Source organism: Scyliorhinus torazame, chromosome 28 (genome assembly GCF_047496885.1).
Source record: "Scyliorhinus torazame isolate Kashiwa2021f chromosome 28, sScyTor2.1, whole genome shotgun sequence".
NCBI classification, from domain to species: domain Eukaryota; kingdom Metazoa; phylum Chordata; class Chondrichthyes; order Carcharhiniformes; family Scyliorhinidae; genus Scyliorhinus; species Scyliorhinus torazame.
In genome coordinates this window covers 41,212,518-41,235,596 of record NC_092734.1, presented here as the reverse complement: position 1 = coordinate 41,235,596, position 23,079 = coordinate 41,212,518, and the positions used below count along the sequence as shown (strand labels likewise).

The following is a 23,079-nucleotide window of genomic DNA, read 5'->3' as shown; positions in this document are numbered from 1 at the left end:
TGATTTGTAGCCAAGCTGATTTTGTTTAGCTGGCTAATTCACCTTTGTGAGTGACAGCGCGGTGGTCGTGCCAGACGGTAATCAAAAGTACCCCAGTGAAGCCTTGGATATGAAGCAGAGTCATTCGTAAATTAATGGTGGCCGTGTGTGTTTTTGCCTTCAACAGTCCGCAAGCAGCCATTCTCCAGAGACATCACTATCCCCGATTGACACCATGAACTCGCTCTCCAATTTCGAATCTGAAATGGACCACGATGGACAGGGCAATTATTCCCTTTTCCCAGCTCTCGATAACGTGACCATTCTGTCTGGAACTAGTGAAGCCTTGGAAAGGTAAGTCTGGCTGTGAGTGTCATTACAGGGGGAGAGTGCCTGACTACACACCGCATCAAAATACGTGAACTGTTTTAACAGGAGCTCCCGTTGGAATTATCCATGTTTCCGGGTCACACACTATTCTCTCATTTTATGTTGGTGTCCTGGTCGGCATTTCCCCTTTAATTAGCATCACCAAACCAGAGTCTCTGCATGTTTATCACTAATATTTGTGGGATTTTGCTGTGCGTATATTGACCTACATTGCAACATAGACTACAATCCACAAGCTGAGTATTGCTGAGAAACGAGAGAGCAGCACGGTGGCACAGTGGTTAGCGCTGCTGCCTCACGGCGCCGAGGTCCCAGGTTCGATCCCGGCTCAGGGTCACTGTCCATGTGGAGTTTGCACATTCTCCCCGTGTTTGCGTGGGTTTCGCCCTCACAACCCAAAAGATGTGCAGGGTAGGTGGATTGGCCGCGCCAAATTGCCCCTTAATTGGAAAAAATGAATTGGGTACTCTAAATTTATATAAAAGAAAAGAGGCAGGCTGTTCAAGCTTTTCATGTTGCACTGATCAGGCCAGGAGTAAGAATGGCAACAGCAATGGGAACAACAATTTATACTGCACAGGAAGAGAGTGCTGTGACTGGTTGGCAAGTGGAGGTGCTGCCATGGAGAATGCAGCAGGGAACAGTTAACTGCCAAGCTATTGTTCAAATTCAAACCAGGCACTGTGACTCTGATAGGTCAAGGTATTGAATGAACTGCTGCCATGGGGAATGAACCAGGGAATGGCTGTCCCCCTTCAGCTTTTGTTTAGTTGAAAAAGCCGCAATGCGTAGGTACACTTTTCCCCAGCACATTTTGAAATGTTACCCTGTATTCCAATATCCACCTCATTTATGCATATCGGAAAAAGCTGTGGTCCTGGCACTGCTCCTTGGGGAACTCCCCTATCGAAACATCCTCCATCAGAAAAACAACCATTTACCAGTGCATGCTGTTTTCTGTCCTTTCGTCCGCAACGTTTTATTCAGCCTGACACTGACCCGCCTATTCCAATATTCTCGGTTTTGTTAACCAGTCTTTTATGTGGCACTTGGTCAGACACTTTCTAAAACTCCAGATAGACAACATCCACCACCTTCCCTTCATCGACCTCTGTTGCTTCATCAAAACATTCAATTCAATTAGTCGAGCACAATCTGCCTTTTACAAATCTTTGCTGGCTCTCCTTAATGAACTGAAACCTCTCCAAGTTGATTATTGTCACTCATTATTGATGTTAATCTGATGGGCCTGCAGTTACTGCGAACCTCCCTTGCACCCTTTGTTCAACAAGGGCGTCACATGCGCCACTTTTCAATCCTCTGGCACCTTTCCCATATCTACGAAAGATTGGAAGATTGCGTGAAGCCAGTCCTTGATTCCGCCTCTAATCCCTTTTTCAACCTGGGATGTAAATCATCTGAACCAGCTGACCTATCCACTCTTAGGCAGAGCCAGCCTTTCTAGTACATCCTATCGTGGTTTTCACCCCACACATTTACTCTACCTTGTTGCTTCTATTTTGTCATTATCCTCTTCATTAGTAAACACCAATACAAAATACTCAATGTGTACTTTAGTCTTGCATTGTGCTTCCAAACATAGAGTCATAGAGGTTTACAGCATGAAAACCGGCCCTTCGGCCCAACTTGACCCTGCTGCCCAGTTTTGATAAAAATAATAATCCTTATTGTCACAAGACGGCTTACATTAACAGCGCAATGAAGTTACTGTGAAAAGCCCCGAGTCACCACATTCCGGCGCCTGTTCGGGTACACAGAGGGAGAATTCAGAATGTCCAAATTACCTCATAGCACAAATTCAAACCAGGCATGGTGACTCTGATAGTCTTTCAGGACTGTGGGAGGAAACCGGAGCACCCGGAGGAAACCCACGCAGACACGGGGAGAACGTGCAGACTCCACACAGACAGTGACCCAAACCGGGAATCGAACCTGGGACCCTGGCGCTGTGAAGCAATACTGCTAATCACTGTGCTACCGTGCTGCCCCTAAGCTACCACTAAACCTACCCACTTGCCTGCGTTTGGCCCATATCCCTCTGTACCCATCTTTCCCATGTAACTGTCTGAATACTTTTTAAAAGACAAAATTGTACCCGCCTGCACTACTGCCTCTGGCAGCTCGTTCCAGACACTCACCACCCTCTGTGTGAAAAAACTGCCCCTCTGGACCTTTTTGTATCTCCCCTCTCACCTTAAACCTCTGCCCTCTAGAGACTCCCCAACCTTTGGGAAAAGATGCTGACTGTCTACCTTATCTTTGCCCTTCATTATTTTATAGACAAAGAACAAAGAAATATACAGCACAGGAACAGGCCCTTCGGCCCTCCAAGCCCGTGCCGACCATGCTGCCCGACTAAACTACAATCTTCTACACTTCCTGGGTCCGTATCCCTCTATTCCCATCCTATTCATGTATTTGTCAAAATGCCCCTTAAATGTCACTATCGTCCCTGCTTCCACCACCTCCTCCGGCGAAACATGCAGACTCCGCACAGTCACCCGAGGCCGTAATTGAACCCGGGACCCTGGTGCTGTGAGGCAGCAGTGCTAACCACTGTGCTACCCTGCCGTGCAATGGATTCTCCCATCGCTTCAGCAATGAGTCTTCAGCGACGATATCAAATGTGCACTGTCTGAGGGCGGCATGTGGCGCAGTGGTTAGCACTGGGACTGCGGCGCTGAGGACCCGGATTCGAATCCCGGCCCTGGGTCACTGTCTGTGTGGAGTTTGCACATTCTCCCCGTGTCTGCGTGGGTTTCACCCCCACAACCCAAAGATGTGCAGGGGAGGTGGATTGGCCCTTAACTGGAAAAAAATAAATAATTGGGTACTCTAAATTTATAAAAGAAAATGTGCAGAGTCTGGGCCTGAATCCTCGTGTCTGATGGGAACATGTTGGGAAATAGTTTCTGACGTACTGAACTCCTGTCTCGTGATTCACTCCTTGTTCGTTTTGATCCTTGATGGCCTGATCATCATTTTCTTTTTTTTAATAGGTATGTTTATTCAAAGTTTTTCCAACAAAAATCTTCAACCAATTAACCCCCCCCCCATAATACAGCACAGAACAGGCCCTTCGGCCCACGATGTTGTGCCGAACCTTTGTCCTAGATTAATCATAGATTATCATTGAATTTACAGTGCAGAAGGAGGCCATTCGACCCCCTGAGTCTGCACCGGCTCTTGGAAAGAGCACCCTACCCAAACTCAACGCCGCCACCCAACATCAAGGGCAATTTTGGACACTTAAGGGCAATTTATCATGGCCAATCCACCTACCCTGCACATCTTTGGACTGTGGGAGGAAACCGGAGCACCCGGAGGAAACCCACGCAGACACGGGGAGGACGTGCAGACTCCGCACAGACAGTGACCCAAGCCGGAATCGAACCTGGGACCCTGGAGCTGTGAAGCAATTGTGCTATCCACAATGCTACCATGCTGCCCTTAAGAACAAATAAATCTACACGATATCATTTTACTGTAATCCATGTATCCAATAGCTGCTTGAAGGTCCCTAATGTTTCCGACTCAACTACTTCCACAGGCAGTGCATTCCATGCCCCCACTACTCTCTGGGTAAAGAACCTACCTCTGATCTCCCTCCTATATCTTCCACCTTTCACCTTAAATTTATGTCCCCTTGTAATGGTTTGTTCCACCCGGGGAAAAAGTCTCTGACTGTCTACTCCATCTATTCCCCTGATCATCTTATAAACCTCTATCAAGTCGCCCCTCATCCTTCTCCGTTCTAATGAGAAGAGGCCTAGCACTCTCAACCTTTCCTCATAAGACCTACTCTCCATTCCAGGTAACATCCTGGTAAATCTTCTTTGCACCTTTTCCAAAGCTTCCACATCCTTCCTAAAATGAGGTGACCAGAACTGTACACACTACTCCAAATGTGGCCTTACCAAAGTTTTGTACAGCTGCATCATCACCTCACAGCTCTTAAATTCAATCCCTCTGTTAATGAACGCGAGCACACCATAGGCCTTCTTCACAGCTCTATCCACTTGAGTGGCAACTTTCAAAGATGTATGAACATAGACCCCAAGATCTCTCTGCTCCTCCACATTGGCAAGAACTCTACCGTTAACCCTGTATTCCGCATTCCTATTTGTCCTTCCAAAATGGACAACCTCACACTTTTCAGGGTTAAACTCCATCTGCCACTTCTCAGCCCAGCTCTGCATCCTATCTATGTCTCTTTGCAGCCGACAACAGCCTTCCTCATTATCCACAACTCCACCAATCTTCGTATCGTCTGCAAATTTACTGACCCACCCTTCAACTCCCTCATCCAAGTCATTAATGAAAATCACAAACAGCAGAGGACCCAGAATTGATCCCTGCGGTACGCCACTGGTAACTGGGATCCAGGCTGAATATTTGCTATCCACCACCACTCTCTGACTTCTATCGGTTAGCCAGTTCGCTATCCAACTGGCCAAATTTCCCACTATCCCATGCCTCCTTACTTTGTGCAGAAGCCTACCATGGGGAACCTTATCAAATGCCTTACTAAAATCCATGTACACTACATCCACTGCTTTACCTTCATCCACATGCTTGGTCACCTCCTCAAAGAATTCAATAAGATTTGTAAGGCAAGACCTACCCCTCACAAATCCGTGCTGACTATCCCTAATCACGCAGTGTCTTTCCAGATGCTCAGAAATCCCATCCTTCAGTACCCTTTCCATTACTTTGCCTACCACCGAAGTAAGACTAACTGGCCTGTAATTCCCAGGGTTATCCCTAGTCCCTTTTTTGAACAGGGGCACGACATTCGCCACTCTCCAATCCCCTGGTACCACCCCTGTTGACAGTGAGGACGAAAAGATCATTGCCAACGGCTCTGCAATTTCATCTCTTGCTTCCCATAGAATGCTTGGATATATCCCGTCAGGCCCGGGGGACTTGTCTATCCTCAAGTTTTTCAAAATGCCCAACACATCTTCCTTACTAACAAGTATTTCCTCGAGCTTACCAGTCTGTTTCACACTGTCCTCTCCAACAATATCGCCCCTCTCATTTGTAAATACAGAAGAAAGGTACTCGTTCAAGACCTCTCCTATCTCTTCAGACTCAATACACAATCTTCCGCTACTGTCCTTGATCGGACCTACCCTCACTCTAGTCATTCTCATATTTCTCACATGTGTAAAAGGCCTTGGGGTTTTCCTTGATCCTACCCGCCAAAGATTGTTCATGCCCTCTCTTAGCTCTCCTAATCCCTTTCTTCAGTTCCCTCCTGGCTATCTTGTATCCCTCCAATGCCCTGTCTGAACCTTGTTTCCTCAGCCTTACATAAGTCTCCTTTTTCCTCTTAACAAGACATTCAACCTCTCTTGTCAACCATGGTTCCCTCACTCGACCATCTCTTCCCTGCCTGACAGGGACATACATATCAAGGACATGTAGTACCTGTTCCTTGAACAAGTTCCACATTTCACTTGTGTCCTTCCCTGCCAGCCTATGTTCCCAACTTATGCACTTCAATTCTTGTCTGACAACATCGTATTTACCCTTCCCCCAATTGTAAACCTTGCCCTGTTGCACGTACATATCCCTCTCCATTACTAAAGTGAAAGTCACAGAATTGTGGTCACTATCTCCAAAATGCTCCCCCACTAACAAATCTATCACTTGCCCTGGTTCATTACCCAGTACTAAATCCAATATTGCCCCTCCTCTGGTCGGACAATCTACATACTGTGTTAGAAAAGCTTCCTGGACACACTGCACAAACACCACCCCATCCAAACGATTTGATCTAAAGAGTTTCCACTCAATATTTGGGAAGTTAAAGTCACCCATGACTACTACCCTGTGACTTCTGCACCTTTCCAAAATCTGTTTCCCAATCTGTTCCTCCACATCTCTGCTACTATTGAGGGGCCTATAGAAAACTCCTAACAAGTTGACTGCTCCTTTCCTATTTCTGACTTCAACCCATACTACCTCATTAGGGTGATACTCCTCGAACTGCCTTTCTGCAGCTGTTATACTATCTCGAATTAACAATGCCACCCCCCCACCTCTTTTACCACCCTCCCTAATCTTATTGAAACATCTATAACCAGGGACCTCCAACAACCATTTCTGCCCCTCTCCTATCCAAGTTTCCGTGATGGCCACCACATCGTAGTCCCAAGTACCGATCCATGCCTTAAGTTCACCCACCTTATTCCTGATGCTTCTTGCATTGAAGTATACACACTTCAACCCATCTCCGTGCCTGCAAGTACTCTCCTTTGTCAGTGTTCCCTTCCCCACTGCCTCATTACACGCTTTGGCGTCCTGAATATCGGCTACCTTAGTTGCTGGACTACAAATCCGGTTCCCATTCCCCTGCCAAATTAGTTTAAACCCTCCCGAAGAGTACTAGAAAACCTCCCTCCCAGGATATTGGTGCCCCTCTGGTTCAGATGCAACCCGTCCTGCTTGTACAGGTCCCACCTTCCCCAGAATGCGCTCCAATTATCCAAATACCTGAAGCCCTCCCTCCTACACCATTCCTGCAGCCACGTGTTCAACTGCACTCTCTCCATATTCCTAGCCTCGCTATCACGTGGCACCGGCAACAAACCAGAGATGACAACTCTGTCTGTCCTGGCTTTTAACTTCCAGCCTAACTCCCTAAACTTGTTTATTACCTCCACACCCCTTTTCCTACCTATGTCGTTGGTACCAATGTGCACCACGACTTCTGGCAGCTCCCCCTCCCCCTTAAGGATCCTGAAGACACGAACCGAGACATCCCTGGCCCTGGCACCCGGGAGGCAACATACCTTCCGGGAGTCTCGCTCGCGACCACAGAATCTCCTATCTATTCCCCTAACCATTGAATCTCCGACAACTATTGCTTTACTATTCTCCCCCCTTCCCTTCTGAGCCCCAGAGCCAGACTCAGTGCCAGAGACCTGGCCGCTAGGGCCTTCCCCCGGTAGGTCATCCCCCCAACAGCATCCAAAACGGTATACTTGTTTTGAAGGGGAACGGCCACGAGGGATCCCTGCACTGTCTGCCTGTTTGTTTTTTTCCCCCTGACTGTAACCCAGGATGTAACCCAGCTATCCTTGTCCTGTACCTTGGGTGTAACAGGAAAGAAAAAGAGAAAAGAACAGAACATAAGCACATCAATCAAACATAATACAGAAGTTATACAATGAGTTTCTCCCGCACATTTTAACTCTCCCATATGCTTTTTTTTTTACAAGTACCCCTAGGAAAAAACCCTCCCCCGCCCGCCCAAATACCCCCCCCTCAAAAGAGACACCCCCCTCCCTCCCTCCCTGGGTTGCTGCTGCTGCTGACCGACCTTCCTCTAACGCTCCTAGTCTAGGAACGGTTGCCACCAAAGAACCCCTGCACAGACCCTCGCAAGGCAAACTTTATCCCCTCCAGCTTGATGAACCCGGCCATGTCATTTATACAGGCCTCCAGGCTGGGGGGGCTTCACCTCCTTCCACATGAGCAAGATCTTCCGCCGGGCTACCAGGGACGCAAAGGCCAGAATACCGGCCTCTTTCGCCTCCTGCACTCCCGGCTCGTCCGCCACCCCAAATAATGCCAGCCCCCAACTTGGTTTGACCCGGACTTTCACCACCTTGGACATAGTCTTCGCGAAACCCCTCCAGAACCCATCCAGTGCCGGGCACGACCAGAACATGTGGGCGTGATTCGCCGGGCTTCCCGAGCACCTCCCGCATCTGTCCTCCATCCCAAAGAACCTACTCAGCCTCACCCCTGTCATATGCGCTCTGTGAATAACCTTAAATTGTATCAGGCTGAGCCTGGCACACGAGGAAGAGGAATTAACCCTACTCGGGGCATCAGCCCACAGACCCTCTTTAATCTCCTCCCCCAACTCCTCCTCCTACTTGCCCTTCAGCTCCTCTACCAAAGCCTCCTCCTCTTCTTTCATCTCCTGATATATCGCCGAAACCTTGCCCTCTCCGACCCATACACCCAAAATCACCCTGTCCTGAATCCCCTGTGCCGGGAGCAGAGGGAATTCCCTCACCTGCCGCCTCACAAATGCCCTCACTTGCATATACCTGAACGCATTTCCCAGGGGTAACCCAAACTTCTCCTCCAGCGCCCCTAGGCTCGCAAACGTCCCGTCTATAAACAGGTCGCCGATCCTTCTAATCCCTGCCCGATGCCAGCTCCGAAACCCCCCATCCATCCTTCCTGGGACGAACCAATGGTTCCCCCGGATCGGGGACCACACCGAGGCTCCCATCGCTCCCCCATGTCGTCTCCACTGCCCCCAGATCTTTAGCGTTGCCGCCACCACCGGACTCGTGGTGTACCTTGTCGGCGAGAGTGGCAGCGGTGCCGTCACCAGCGCCCCCAGGCTCGTTCCTTTGCAGGACGCCATCTCCAGCCTCTTCCATGCCTCCCCCTCTCCCTCTATTACCCACTTACGGATCATCACCTCGTTGGCTGCCCAATAATAGCCACCCAGATTCGGCAACGCCAGCCCTCCTCTACTACGCTCCAGAAACCCCCTCCTCACCCTCGGGGTCTTGTTTGCCCAAACAAAACCCATGATGCTCCTACCTACCCGCTTAAAAGAGGCCTTGGTAATCATAATAGGAAGGCACTGGAACACAAAAAGAAACCTCGGGAGGACCATCATTTTAACCGACTGCACTCTGCCCGCTAGCGAGAGTGGCAGCACATCCCATCTTTTGAAGTCCTCCTCCATCTGCTCCACCAGCCGCGTCAAATTGAGTTTGTGCAGGGCCCCCCAGTTCCTAGCTACCTGGATCCCCAAGTACCGAAAGCTCCTTTCCGCCCTCTTCAACGGTAGGTCGTCTATCCCCCTTCCCTGGTCCCCTGGGTGCACCACGAAGAGCTCACTTTTCCCTACATTGAGCTTATAGCCCGAGAAGTCCCCAAACTCCCTTAGGATCTGCATGACCTCCACCATCCCCTCCACTGGATCCGCCACATACAGCAACAGGTCGTCTGCATACAGCGACACCCGATGCTCCTCTCCCCCTCGAACCACACCCCTCCATTTCCTGGACTCCCTTAATGCCATGGCCAAAGGCTCAATTGCTAATGCAAACAACAGGGGGGACAGGGGGCACCCCTGCCTCGTCCCTCGATACAGCCGAAAATACACCGACCTCCGCCGATTCGTAGCCACACTCGCCACCGGGGCTCTATAAAGGAGCTTAACCCAACTGATAAACCCCTCCCCAAACCTCCGCAACACTTCCCAGAGATACTCCCACTCCACCTGGTCAAAGGCCTTCTCCGCGTCCATAGCTGCCACAATGTCCGCCTCTCCCTCCACCGAGGGCATCATAATCACATTGAGGAGCCTCCGCACATTGGTGTTTAGCTGCCCGCCCTTTAAAAATCCCGTCTGGTCCTCATGTATCACCCCCGGGACGCAGTCCTCAATTCTCGTAGCCAGCACTTTTGCCAGCAACTTAGCATCCACATTGAGGAGCGAGATCGGCCTATACGACCCACATTGCAGTGGGTCCTTGTCCCGCTTCAGGATCAGAGAAATCATTGCCCCGGACATTGTCGGGGCAGGGTCCCCCCCTCCCTTGCCTCATTGAAAGTCCTCACTAGCAACGGGGCTAACAGGTCCGCGTACTTCCTGTAAAACTCAACCGGAAACCCATCTGGCCCCGGGGCCTTCCCCGCCTGCATGCTCCCCAGTCCTTTAACCAGCTCCTCCAACCCAATTGGCGCCCCCAAACCAGCCACCTCCTGCTCCTCCACCCTCGGGAATCTCAGTTGATCTAGAAATCCTCGCATCCCCTCTTCCCCCGCTGGGGGCTCAGATCTGTAAAGCTCCTCATAAAAGCCCTTAAATGCCTCATTTTACTTTCTCCGCACTGTAGTTCCCCTGCTATCCTTGACTCCACCTATCTCCCTCTCTGCCATCCTCTTACGGAGCTGATGTGCCAACATCCGGCTCGCCTTCTCCCCATACTCGTACATCGCCCCCCTGTGCTTTCCTCCACTGTGCCTCTGCCTTCCCTGTGGTCAACAGGTTGAATTCCGTCTGGAGACTTCGCCACTTCCTAAGTAGTCCCTCCTTGGGGGCCTCTGCATATCTCCTGTCTACCCTTAAAATCTCCCCCACTAACCTCTCCCTTTCCCTGCCCTCTCTCTTCTCCCTGTGAGCCCTGATGGAGATTAACTCTCCCCTGACCACCGCCTTCAGCGCCTCCCATACTACTCCCACCTGCACCTCCCCGTTGTCGTTGGCATCCAAATACCTTTCAATGCACCCCCGCACCCTCCCGCACACCACCTCATCCGCCAGTAATCCCACATCCAGACGCCACAGCGGGCGTTGGTCCCTCTCCTCTCCTAACTCCAGCTCCACCCAGTGCAGGGCGTGGTCTGAGATGGCTATGGCCGAGTACTCCGTTCCCTCCACTTTCGGGATCAGCGCCCTACTCAAAACAAAAAAATCTATCCGGGAGTAGGCTCTGTGTACGTGAGAAAAAAAAGAAAATTCTCTGGCCAAGGGCCTAGCAAATCTCCACAGATCTACTCCCCCCATCTGGTCCATGAACCCCCTAAGCACCTTGGCCGCAGCCGGCCTCTTCTCCGTCCTAGATCTGGAACGACCTAATGCTGGATCCAGCACCGTGTTGAAATTCCCCCCCATTATCAAGCTTCCTGCCTCCAGGTCCGGAATCCGCCCAACATGCGCTTCATGAATCCAGCATCATCTCAGTTCGGGGCGTACACGTTTACCAACACCACCCACGTCCCCTGCAACCTACCGCTCACCATCACGTATCGACCTCCATTGTCCACGACAATAGTCTTGGCCTCAAACGACACCCGCTTCCCCACCAGTATTGCCACCCCTCTGTTCTTTGCATCCAGCCCCGAATGGAATACCTGTCCTAACCATCCCTTTCTTAACCTGACCTGGTCCGCCACCTTCAAATGTGTCTCCTGAAGTATGGCCACGTCCGCCTTCAGTCCCTTTAAGTGCGCGAACACTCGAGCCCTCTTCACCGGCCCATTCAGGCCCCTCACATTCCAAGTTATCAGCCGGATTGGGGGGCGTCCCACCCATCCCCCTCTCGACTAGCCATCTCCTTTTCTAGGCCAGTCCCGTGCCTGCCCCTCCCGCACACTCCAGTCCCCCAGACGGCGGACCCCCGCCCCGACCACCTCTTCTGTTTCCAGTGCCCCATCGGCCAATGCAGCAGCAACCCTATTTCCCCCCCCGCCCTCACCCCCCGCTAGATCCGTATCTAGCTCTTTTGCTCCCCCCATAACACTCCCGTAAGTCAGCTGACTCCTGCTGACCCCGGCCTCCCCCGCCGTCCCATTGACCCCCACCCCCCCGTGTGGGAATCCCCCCCCCCCCCCCAGCAATCAGTGTGCGCTCCTCCACCCCCCCCCCCCCCCTCCCTCCCCTCTCCGTCCTTCCCTAGCGCGGGAAAAAGCCCGCGCTTTCCTGAGCCGGACCCGCCCCCCTCTGGCGCCGCTCGTGTTGCGGCCTTATCCCAATTCCCCCATCCCCGGGCCTCCCCTCCCTCCAGCACCGGCGCCCACATTCTCTCTCAGTCTCCCCATCAGATCCCTTCCTCCATCCCCATCCATCACCCAACCCGTGGAACATTCCCTACGCATAGTTAAAACCCTGTATACAACCGACAGCCCCCCCACAACCACAGGTCCTCAGTTTGAGTCCAACTTTTCAGTTTGTATAAAGGTCCAAGCCTCAGGCGTTTCGAAGTAGTGGTGTCGATCCTGGAACGTGACCCACAATCGCGCTGGCTGCAGCATACCGAACTTCACCCCCTTCCGATGGAGCACCGCCTTGGCCCGATTAAAACCAGCTCTCTTCTTTGCCACCTCCGCACTCCAGTCCTGATATATTCGGATCTCCGTATTCTCCCACCTGCTGCTCCGCTCTATCTTGGCCCACATCAGGGGACACTCTCTGTCCACGAGACGGTGAAACCTCACCATTACCGCCCTTGACGGCTCGTTGGCCTTGGGTCTCCTCGCCAGGACCCGATGAGCCCCTTCTAGCTCCAGGGGACTCGGAGAGGTCCCCGCCCCCATCAGCGAGTTGAGCATCGTGCTCACATATGCCCCGGCATCGGCCCCCTCCACTCCTTCAGGGAGACTCAGAATCCGAAGATTCTTCCTCCTCGACCTGTTCTCCAGGTCCTCAAATCTTTCCACCCACCTCTTGTGCAGCGCCTCGTGTGCCTCCATCTTCACCGCCAGGCCCAAGATCTCGTCCTCGTTCTCTGCGGCTTTTTCCCGCACCTCCCGGATCGCCGCCCCTTGGGCCTTCTGGGTCTCCACTAACCCCTCGATCGCCGTCAGCAGTGGCGCCAGCACCTCTTTCTTCAGCTCCTCCACGCAGCGCCTGCGAAACTCCTGCTGCTCCGGGCCCGATCTCCGCCCGCCGCCATCTTGTTTTTTCTCCCACGCACTTTTCGCTGCTCCAAAAACGCTTTTCTGACCGCTCCACTCCTGGTCCAATCCATATGCTATGGAGGGGGGACCTTGCTCACCTTCCCACACTGGAAGTCGTCGAAAAAATTGCCGTTGGGGCTCCTCTGGAGAGCCCAAAAGTCCTTTTTAGCGGGAGCCGCCGAATGTGCGGCTTAGCTTCGCATCGCCGCAGCCGGAAGTCGATCATCATTTTCAGCTTGTCAATTGTTTCAGGGAAACATCAGCACAAACACTCTCTTCTTTATTTCTCCCTATCAGTGAAGCAACAGCTGATGTGAGTGACAAGCCAAACATGACGTGGTTGGATGCTGCACAGGTACGCACTCTTATTCATTCTTCATCACCGTGCCCCCATGCTGGTAATTATTGCAGCTCGCGAGGTTTCTTGAATTGTTGCAGATTGAGGTTTTCCCCGAGCAGATTTTTTCCAGCGCAGTTGTGACAGTGGCCTTTACCTCATACTGGGCAAGATGGCCAAGCTTTGTCCTGTCTGCAGAGAGGATACGCCTAACTGATCAATTATCTCCCTTGCTGCCTCCTCCATATCATCAGGGGGATATGGGGGGTAAGGTGAGATCCGCGTATTGAGCTGGATGATCAGCCATGGTCATAATGAATGGCGGAGCAGGCTCGAAGGGCCGAATGGCCGACTCCTGCGCCTATTTTCTATTTGTTTCGATCGGTAAAGTGTCATCATAGAATAGAATGGCATCCCTACAGTGCATAAGGAGGCTATTTGGCCCACTGAGTCTGTACCGACCCTCTGTAAGAGCCCCCAACCCAGGCCCACTTCCCCCCCCCCCCCCCCTTCTCCCCTATCCCCGTAACCCCACCTAACCGTTCGACTCTAAGGGCAATTTATCACGGCTAATCCACTCAACCTGCACATCTCGGGACTGTGGGAGAAAACCGGAGCACCCAGAGGAAACCCATGCAGACAAGGGGGGGAACGCCCTGTGTGCTCCGGCCCCCCCCCCTGTGTGCTCCCGGCCCCCCCCCCCCCGCCGTGTGCTCCCGGCCCCCTCCCCGCCGTGTGCTCCCGGCCCCCTCCCCGCCGTGTGCTCCCGGCCCCCTCCCCGCCGTGTGCTCCCGGCCCCCCTCCCCGCCGTGTGCTCCCGGCCCCCTCCCCGCCGTGTGCTCCCGGCCCCCTCCCCGCCGTGTGCTCCCGGCCCCCCTCCCCGCCGTGTGCTCCGGCCCCCTCCCCGCCGTGTGCTCCCGGCCCCCTCCCCGCCGTGTGCTCCCGGCCCCCTCCCCCGCCGTGTGCTCCCGGCCCCCTCCCCGCCGTGTGCTCCCGGCCCCCTCCCCGCCGTGTGCTCCCGGCCCCCTCCCCGCCGTGTGCTCCCGGCCCCCTCCCCGCCGTGTGCTCCCGGCCCCCTCCCCCGCCGTGTGCTCCCGGCCCCCTCCCCGCCGTGTGCTCCCGGCCCCCCTCCCCGCCGTGTGCTCCCGGCCCCCTCCCGCGTGTGCTCCCGGCCCCCTCCCCGCCGTGTGCTCCCGGCCCCCCTCCCCCGCCGTGTGCTCCCGGCCCCCCTCCCCGCCGTGTGCTCCCGGCCCCCCTCCCCGCCGTGTGCTCCCGGCCCCCTCCCCGCCGTGTGCTCCCGGCCCCCTCCCCGCCGTGTGCTCCCGGCCCCCTCCCCGCCGTGTGCTCCCGGCCCCCTCCCCGCCGTGTGCTCCCGGCCCCCTCCCCCGCCGTGTGCTCCCGGCCCCCTCCCCCGCCGTGTGCTCCCGGCCCCCTCCCCGCCGTGTGCTCCCGGCCCCCTCCCCGCCGTGTGCTCCCGGCCCCCTCCCCCGCCGTGTGCTCCCGGCCCCCTCCCCGCCGTGTGCTCCCGGCCCCCTCCCCGCCGTGTGCTCCCGGCCCCCTCCCCGCCGTGTGCTCCCCGGCCCCCCTCCCCGCCGTGTGCTCCCGGCCCCCTCCCCGCCGTGTGCTCCCGGCCCCCTCCCCGCCGTGTGCTCCCGGCCCCCTCCCCCGCCGTGTGCTCCCGGCCCCCCTCCCCGCCGTGTGCTCCCCGGCCCCCCCTCCCCCGCCGTGTGCTCCCGGCCCCCTCCCCGCCGTGTGCTCCCGGCCCCCTCCCCGCCGTGTGCTCCCGGCCCCCTCCCCGCCGTGTGCTCCCGGCCCCCTCCCCGCCGTGTGCTCCCGGCCCCCTCCCCGCCGTGTGCTCCCGGCCCCCTCCCCGCCGTGTGCTCCCGGCCCCCCTCCCCGCCGTGTGCTCCCGGCCCCCCTCCCCGCCGTGTGCTCCCGGCCCCCCCCCCGCCGCCGTGTGCTCCCGGCCCCCCCCCCCGCCGTGTGCTCCCGGCCCCCCCCCCCGCCGTGTGCTCCCGGCCCCCCCCCCGCCGTGTGCTCCCGGGCCCCCCCCCGCCGTGTGCTCCCGCCCCTACCCCCCCCCCCCGCCGTGTGCTCCCGGCTCCCCCCCCCCCCGCCGTGTGCCCCCGGCTCCCCCCCCCCCGCCGTGTGCCCCCGCCCCCCCCCCTGCCGTGTGCTCCCGGCCCCCCCCCTGCCGTGTGCTCCCGGCCCCCCCCCCCGCCGTGTGCTCCCGGCACCCCCCGCCGTGTGCTCCCGGCACCCCCCCCCCGCCGTGTGCTCCCGGCACCCCCCGCCGTGTGCTCCCGGCACCCCCCGCCGTGTGCTCCCGGCACCCCCCGCCGTGTGCTCCCGGCCCCCCCCCCGCCGTGTGCTCTTGGCCCCCCCCCGCCGTGTGCTCTTGGCCCCCCCCCCCGCCGTGTGCTCTCGGCCCCCCCCCCGCCGTGTGCTCTCGGCCCCCCCCCGCCGTGTGCTCTCGGCCCCCCCCTGCCGTGTGCTCCCGGCCCCGCCCGCCGTGTGCTCCCGGCCCCCCCCCCCCCCCCCCCCCCCCCCCCCCCCGCCGTGTGCTCCCGGCCCCCCCCCCCCCCCCCTCCGCCGGGTGCTCCCGGCCCCCCCCCGCCGCGTGCTCCCGGACCCCCCCCGCCGTGTGCTCCCCGGCCCCCCCCCGCCGTGTGCTCCCGGCCCCCCCCCCCGCCATGTGCTCTCGGCCCCCCCCCCCCGCCGTGCGCTCTCGGCCCCCCCCCCCCGCCGTGCGCTCTCGGCCCCCCCCGCCGTGTGCTCTCGGCCCCCCCCGCCGTGTGCTCCCGGCCCCCCCCCCGCCGTGTGCTCCCGGCCCCCCCCCCCCGCCGTGTGCTCCCGGCCCCCCCCCCCGCCGTGTGCTCCCGGCCCCCCCCACCGTGTGCTCCCGGCCCCCGCCCTCCAGCCCCCCATCCACCCCTCACTATTCCACTGTTATCTTTATTGAGTTCCAATTTCCCAGCCGCTGTGTGGTCCGGCTGCTCTCTCTGCGTGTCCCAGCATTTCAAAAAGGTTTTAAAAGGAAATTGAAAGCGACCACCTTAATGTAGAAATGCATTTTGGAGCCACACCGCACAATGGGCATAGTGGGCGGCACGGTAGCACAGTGGTTAGCACAATTGTTTCACAGCTCCAGGGTCCCGGGTTCGATTCCCCGCTGGGTCACTGTCTGTGCGGAGTCTGCACGTTCTCCCCGTGTCTGCGTGGGTTTCCTCCGGGTGCTCCGGTTTCCTCCCACAGTCCAAAGATGTGCAGGTTAGGTGGATTGGCCATGGTAAATTGCCCTTAGTGTCCAAAATGGCTGGGTGAGGTTGCTGGAGTCCCAATTCCAGCAGCCAGTACCACATCCATGGCAACTGCACCTGAAATATTATTTGTCAGTAATGGAATACAATAGTGTCCTGACTGTAAATTGTAAGTCCACCGTCTTTCCAAAAACTGTTGCCGTATCCTGTTCCATATCCAGTTTCATGTGTGCTTTCACTTGATATTTCAGGAAGCTCAAGGAAGGTGGTAAAAGAGGGGGAGGGGTGGCATTGTTAGTCAAGGACAGTATTACGGTGGCAGAAAGGACGTTTGATGAGGTCTTGTCTACTGAGGTAGTATGGGCTGAGGTTAGAAACAGGAAAGGAGAGGTCACCCTGTTAATGGTTTTCTATAGGCCTCTGAAAAGTTCCAGAGATGTAGAGGAGTGGATTGCAAAGATGATTCTGGATAGGAGCGAAAGCAACAGGGTAGTTGTTATGGGGGACTTTAACTTTCCAAATATTGACGGGAAACACTATAGTTCGAGTACTTTAGATCAGTCCGTTTTTGTCCAATGTGTGTAGGAGGGTTTCCTGACACAGTATGTAGATAGGCCAACGAGAGGCGAGGCCATATTGGATTTGGTACTGGGTAATGAACCAGGACAGGTGTTAGATTTGGAGGTAGGTGACTTTGGTGACAGTGACCACAATTCGATTACGTTTGCTTTAGTGATGGAAAGGGATAGGTATATACCGCAGGGCAAGAGGTATATCTGGGGGAAAGGCAATTATGATGCGATGAGGCAAAACTTAGGATGCATCGGATGGAGAGGAAAACTGCAGGGGATGGGCACAATGGAAATGTGGAGCTTGTTCAAGGAACAGCGACTGCGTGTCCTTGATAAGTATGTACCTGTCAGGCAGGAAGGAAGTGGTCGAGCAAGGGAACCGTGGTTTACTAAGGCAGTCAAAACACTTGTCAAGAGGAAGAAGGAGGCTTATGTAAAGATGAGACATGAAGGTTCAGTAAGGGCGCTCGAGAGTTACAAGTTAGCTAGGAAGGACCTAAAGAGAGAGCTAAGAAGAGCCAGGAGGGGACATGAGAAGTCTTTGGCAGGTAGGATCAAGGATAACCCTAAAGCTTTCTATAGATATGTCAGGAATAAAAGAATGACAAGGGTAAGAGTAGGGCCAGTCAAGGACAATCGTGGGAAGTTGTGCTTGGAGTCCGAGGAGACAGCAGAGGTGCTAAATGAATATTTTTCGTCAGTATTCACACAGGAAAAAGACAATGTTGTCGAGGAGAATACTGAGATTCAGGCTACTAGACTAGAAGGGCTTGAGGTTCAGAAGGAGGAGGTATTAACAATTCTATAAAGTGTGAAAATAGATAAGTCCCCTGGGCCAGATGGGATTTATCCTAGGATTCTCTGGGAAGCTAGGGAGGAGATTGCTGAGCCTTTAGCTTTGATCTTTAAGTCATCTTTGTCTACAGGAATAGTGCCAGAAGACTGGAGGATAGCAAATGTTGTCCCCTTGTTCAAGAAGGGGAGTAGAGATAACCCCGGTAACTATAGACAAGTGAGCCTTACTTCTGTTGTGGGCAAAATCTTGGAAAGGTTTATAAGAGATAGGATGTATAATCATCTGGAAAGGAATAATTTGATTAGAGATAGTCAACACGGTTTTGTGAAGGGTAGGTCGTGCCTCACAAACCTTATTGAGTTCTTTGAGAAGGTGACCAAACAGGTGGATGAGGGTAAAGCAGTTGATGTGGTGTATATGGATTTCAGTAAAGCGTTTGATAAGGTTCCCCACGGTAGGCTACTGCAGAAAATACGGAGGCATGGGATTCAGGGTGATTTAGCAGTTTGGATCAGAAATTGGCTCGCTGGAAGAAGACAAAGGGTGGTAGTTGATGGGAAATGTTCAGACTGGAGTCCAGTTACTAGTGGTGTACCACAAGGATCTGTTTTGGGCCCACTGCTGTTTGTCATTTTTATAAATGACCTGGAGGAGGGTGTAGAAGGATGGGTGAGTAAATTTGCAGATGACACTAAAGTCGGTGGAGTTGTGGACATTGCGGAAGGATATGACAAGTTACAGAGGGACATAAATAAGCTGCAGCGCTGGGCTGAGAGGTGGCAAATGGAGTTTAATGCAGGAAAGTGTGAGGTGATTCATTTTGGAAGGAATAACAGGAAGACAGAGTACTGGGCTAATGGTAAGATTCTTGGCAGTGTGGATGAGCAGAGAGATCTCGGTGTCCATGTACATAGATCCCTGAAAGTTGTCACCCAGGTTGAGAGAGTTGTTAAGAAGGCGTACGGTGTGTTAGCTTTTATTGGTAGAGGGATTGAGTTTCGGAGCCATGAGGTCATGTTGCAGCTGTACAAAACTCTGGTGCGGCCGCATTTGGAGTATTGCGTGCAATTCTGGTCGCCGCATTATAGGAAGGATGTGGAAGCATTGGAAAGGGTGCAGAGGAGATTTACCAGAATGTTGCCTGGTATGGAGGGAAGATCTCATGTGGAAAAGCTGAGGGACTTGAGGCTGTTTTTGTTAGAGAGAAGAAGGTTAAGAGGTGACTTAATTGAGGCATACAAGATGATCTCTAGCACGAGGGGACATAGCTTTAAATTGAGGGGAGATAGATATAGGACAGATGTCAGAGGTAGGTTCTTTACTCAGAGAGTAGTAAGGGCGTGGAATGCCCTGCCTGCAACAGTAGTGGACTCGTCAACACTAAGGGCATTCAAATGGTCATTGGATAGACATATGGGCGATAAGGGAATAGTGTTGATGGGCTTTAGAGTGGTTTCACAGCTCGGCGCAACATCGAGGGCCGAAGGGCCTGTACTGCGCTGTAATGTTCTATGTTCTTCATCGACGGTCTGCTCAGAAGCAAAGATACAACTTTTATACAACATAAAAATACAACAATAAAAGCACTTGATACAACGTCCGTGCCAATTAAATGATTCACTCCGGCAATATTGCAAGGGATCACCACTCTTTTCAGCGACTTCAGAGTATTATCATCCCCAAACCTGAAACTTGTGGAACTTTCAAATTCCTTAACGTTGTTACGATTTTCAGCATTCAAAGAGTCCAGGTAACATTTTAACCAGTCAATTCCACACACAGTAGATGTGCAGCCACTGTCCAATACAGCACAGTTGAAGGATTCTGCAACCAACACCCTCATTACCGGCGTAAAAGTGCTTGTTAATAGGACAATGTCTTCTTTCTGATCACTATCTTTTTCCTCTTCTGACTCTTCCGTGTCATGTGTCGCTTCCAACACTCTATTATAACGTGTTGGACAGTTGAAAGCATAATGGTGTTGAGAGTCACATCGGAAACATCGATTTATCATGCCCCGTGCATTTCTGGGGTTCATTTTCCTATTTCCATTGTCCATGTCCTTCGTCCTATTATAGATTTAAATGGGTTTCTGTCCTCATAATTTCCGGGTCCCGATCTCCGTCCATATTCTCGTAACCTGTTTGTAGCCGTCCGATCTCAGCATCCTGTCAGGAGTGTATCTTCCATCGTCTGCTTTATTGCTGACTGACCCATTTGGGACATAAGAGCCATAGGAATTGACTGTTTCCCCAGGAACTTCTTTAAGGCCTCTGTCATCTGATCGAATAAGGTATCATTATCCGCAAACTTAACTGCTGTCCAAACCAGGAGCCTATCCATGTTGCTCACTCTAGCACAGTCCAGTAACTTAAATGCCAACACAGACTGTGGAAATTCCAGACGGTGTTTGTGTAGCCTTTTACATAGTCTGCCAAATTCCATTATATAGTCTTCCATGGAGAATTCCTCTGTTTGCCGGAATCTATCGAATTCTGACCGTGCTTCATACGCACTTAACAAATCATCCTTTTGATAAATCTTATCCATAAAACGTAAGAGTCCCCAGACCTCCTTCTGAGTCTAACTCTTCCAATTCCAGTTCAGAAAACACTTTGCTCCGGATTTTACTGCCATATTTCCATTGTCCATGAAAAAAGCACTTGTCTTTGCAGGGGCAGGCCAGTCGATTTCGGCGGGAGAATCAGCTGGTGAGTCAGTTTCAGCGGGAGCAGTGCGGAAGTGGTTGCTGGGAGGTAAGTCTGTCCTTTAAAAGCACTTGTCTTTGCAGGGGCAGGCCAGTCGATTTCGGCGGGAGAATCAGCTGGTGAGTCAGTTTCAGCGGGAGCAGTGCGGAAGTGGTTGCTGGGAGGTAAGTCTGTCCTTTAAAAGCACTTGTCTTTGCAGGGGCAGGCCAGTCGATTTCGGCGTGAGAACAGCTGGTGAGTCAGTTTCAGCGGGAGCAGTGCGGAAGTGGTTGCTGGGAGGCAAGTCTGTCCTTTAAAAGCACTTGTCTTTGCAGGGGCAGGCCAGTCGATTTCGGCGTGAGAATAGCTGGTGAGTCAGTTTCAGCGGGAGCAGTGCGGAAGTGGTTGCTGGGAGGCAAGTCTGTCCTTTAAAAGCAATTGTCTTTGCAGGGGCAGGCCAGTCGATTTCGGCGTGAGAACAGCTGGTGAGTCAGTTTCAGCTTGATCAGTGCGGAAGTGGTTGCTGGGAGGTAAGTCTGTCCTTTAAAAGCACTTGTCTTTGCAGGGGCAGGCCAGTCGATTTCGGCGTGAGAACAGCTGGTGAGTCAGTTTCAGCGGGAGCAGTGCGGAAGTGGTTGCTGGGAGGTAAGTCTGTCCTTTAAAAGCACTTGTCTTTGCAGGGGCAGGCCAGTCGATTTCGGCGGGAGAATCAGCTGGTGAGTCAGTTTCAGCGGGAGCAGTGCGGAAGTGGTTGCTGGGAGGTAAGTCTGTCCTTTAAAAGCACTTGTCTTTGCAGGGGCAGGCCAGTCGATTTCGGCGGGAGAATCAGCTGGTGAGTCAGTTTCAGCGGGAGCAGTGCGGAAGTGGTTGCTGGGAGGTACGTCTGTCCTTTAAAAGCACTTATCTTTGCAGGGGCAGGCCAGTCGATTTTGGCGGGAGTGGAGCTGGCTGGTTAGTCAATTTCAGCAGGAGCTGAGAATTTTTTTTTTTTTTAAATTAGTGTTTTAGGCGGGAACAGGAAGTAGACCCGCGGACGTCTGGGAAGACCCTCACCAATAAATTCTGGTGGAGAGGAAACCCGAGACACTACACGTGTAGTGTCTCCCACCCGCCCTCCTCCTCTAACCTAATAATAAGACCCATTGGTGTAAGGTAAGTACCATATTTTATTATATTATTATTATTTTTTATAAAAAATTTAATTTAGTTGTTAGCCAGATCTTGGTAGAAAGTTAGAGGAATGGCAGGGAAGGGAGTGCAATGTTCCTCCTGCAGGATGTTTGAGGTGAGGGGTGCAGTTAGTGTCCCTGCTGATTTTACCTGCAGGAAGTGCTGCCATCTCCGGCTCCTCCAAGACTGAGTTAGGGATCTGGAGCTGGAGTTGGAAGAACTTCGGATCATTCGGGAGGCAGAAGGGGTCATAGATAGCAGCTTCAGGGAATTAGTTACACCAAAGATTGGAGATAGGTGGGTAACTAAGAGGGACTGGGAAAAAGCAGTCAGTGCAGGGATCCCCTGCGGTCGTTCCCCTGAGAAACAAGTATACCGCTTTGGATACTTGTGGGGGGGACGACTTACCAGGGGTAAGCCATGGGGTACGGGCCTCTGGCACGGAGTCTGTCCCTGTTGCTCAGAAGGGAAGGGGGGAGAGGAGCAGAGCATTAGTAATTGGGGACTCTATAGTCAGGGGCACAGATAGGAGATTTTGTGGGAGCGTGAGAGACTCACGTTTGGTATATTGCCTCCCAGGTGCAAGGGTACGTGATGTCTCGGATCGTGTTTTCCGGGTCCTTAGGGGGAGGGGGAGCAGCCCCAAGTCGTGGTCCACATTGGCACCAACGACATAGGTAGGAAAGGGGACAAGGATGTCAGGCAGGCTTTCAGGGAGCTAGGATGGAAGCTCAGAACTAGAACAAACAGAGTTGTTATCTCTGGGTTGTTGCCCGTGCCACGTGATAGTGAGATGAGGAATAGGGAGAGAGAGCATTTAAACACGTGGCTACAGGGATGGTGCAGGCGGGAGGGATTCAGATTTCTGGATAACTGGGGCTCTTTCTGGGGAAGGTGGGACCTCTACAGACAGGATGGTCTACATCTGAACCTGAGGGGCACAAATATCCTGGGGGGGAGATTTGTTAGTGCTCTTTGGTGGGGTTTAAACTAACGCAGCAGGGGCATGGGAACCTGGATTGTAGTTTTAGGGTAAGGGAGAATGAGAGTATAGAGGTCAGGAGCACAGATTTGACGTCGCAGGAGGGGGCCAGTGTTCAGGTAGGTGGTTTGAAGTGTGTCTACTTCAATGCCAGGAGTATACGAAACAAGGTAGGGGAACTGGCAGCATGGGTTGGTACCTGGGACTTCGATGTTGTGGCCATTTCGGAGACATGGATAGAGCAGGGACAGGAATGGATGTTGCAGGTTTTTAGGTGTTTTAGTAAGCTCAGAGAAGGAGGCAAAAGAGGGGGAGGTGTGGCGCTGCTAGTCAAGAGCAGTATTACGGTGGCGGAGAGGATGCTAGATGGGGACTCTTCTTCCGAGGTAGTATGGGCTGAAGTTAGAAACAGGAAAGGAGAGGTCACCCTGTTGGGAG

At 53.8% G+C, this 23,079-nt stretch overlaps 1 protein-coding gene across 3 annotated transcripts in view; it reads left to right on the top strand.

Moving 5' to 3' along the window:
* The window catches only part of tbrg1 (transforming growth factor beta regulator 1), a 181,901-nt gene that overhangs the window by 5,860 nt on the left and 152,962 nt on the right, over nt 1-23,079 (top strand). For all 3 annotated transcript variants that reach the window (XM_072491874.1, XM_072491872.1, XM_072491873.1), the window contains 2 exons: nt 167-333; nt 13,135-13,192. In XM_072491874.1, coding sequence (XP_072347975.1) covers nt 167-333; nt 13,135-13,192 — 225 coding nt within the window. The remainder of the gene's footprint in view (nt 1-166; nt 334-13,134; nt 13,193-23,079) is intronic.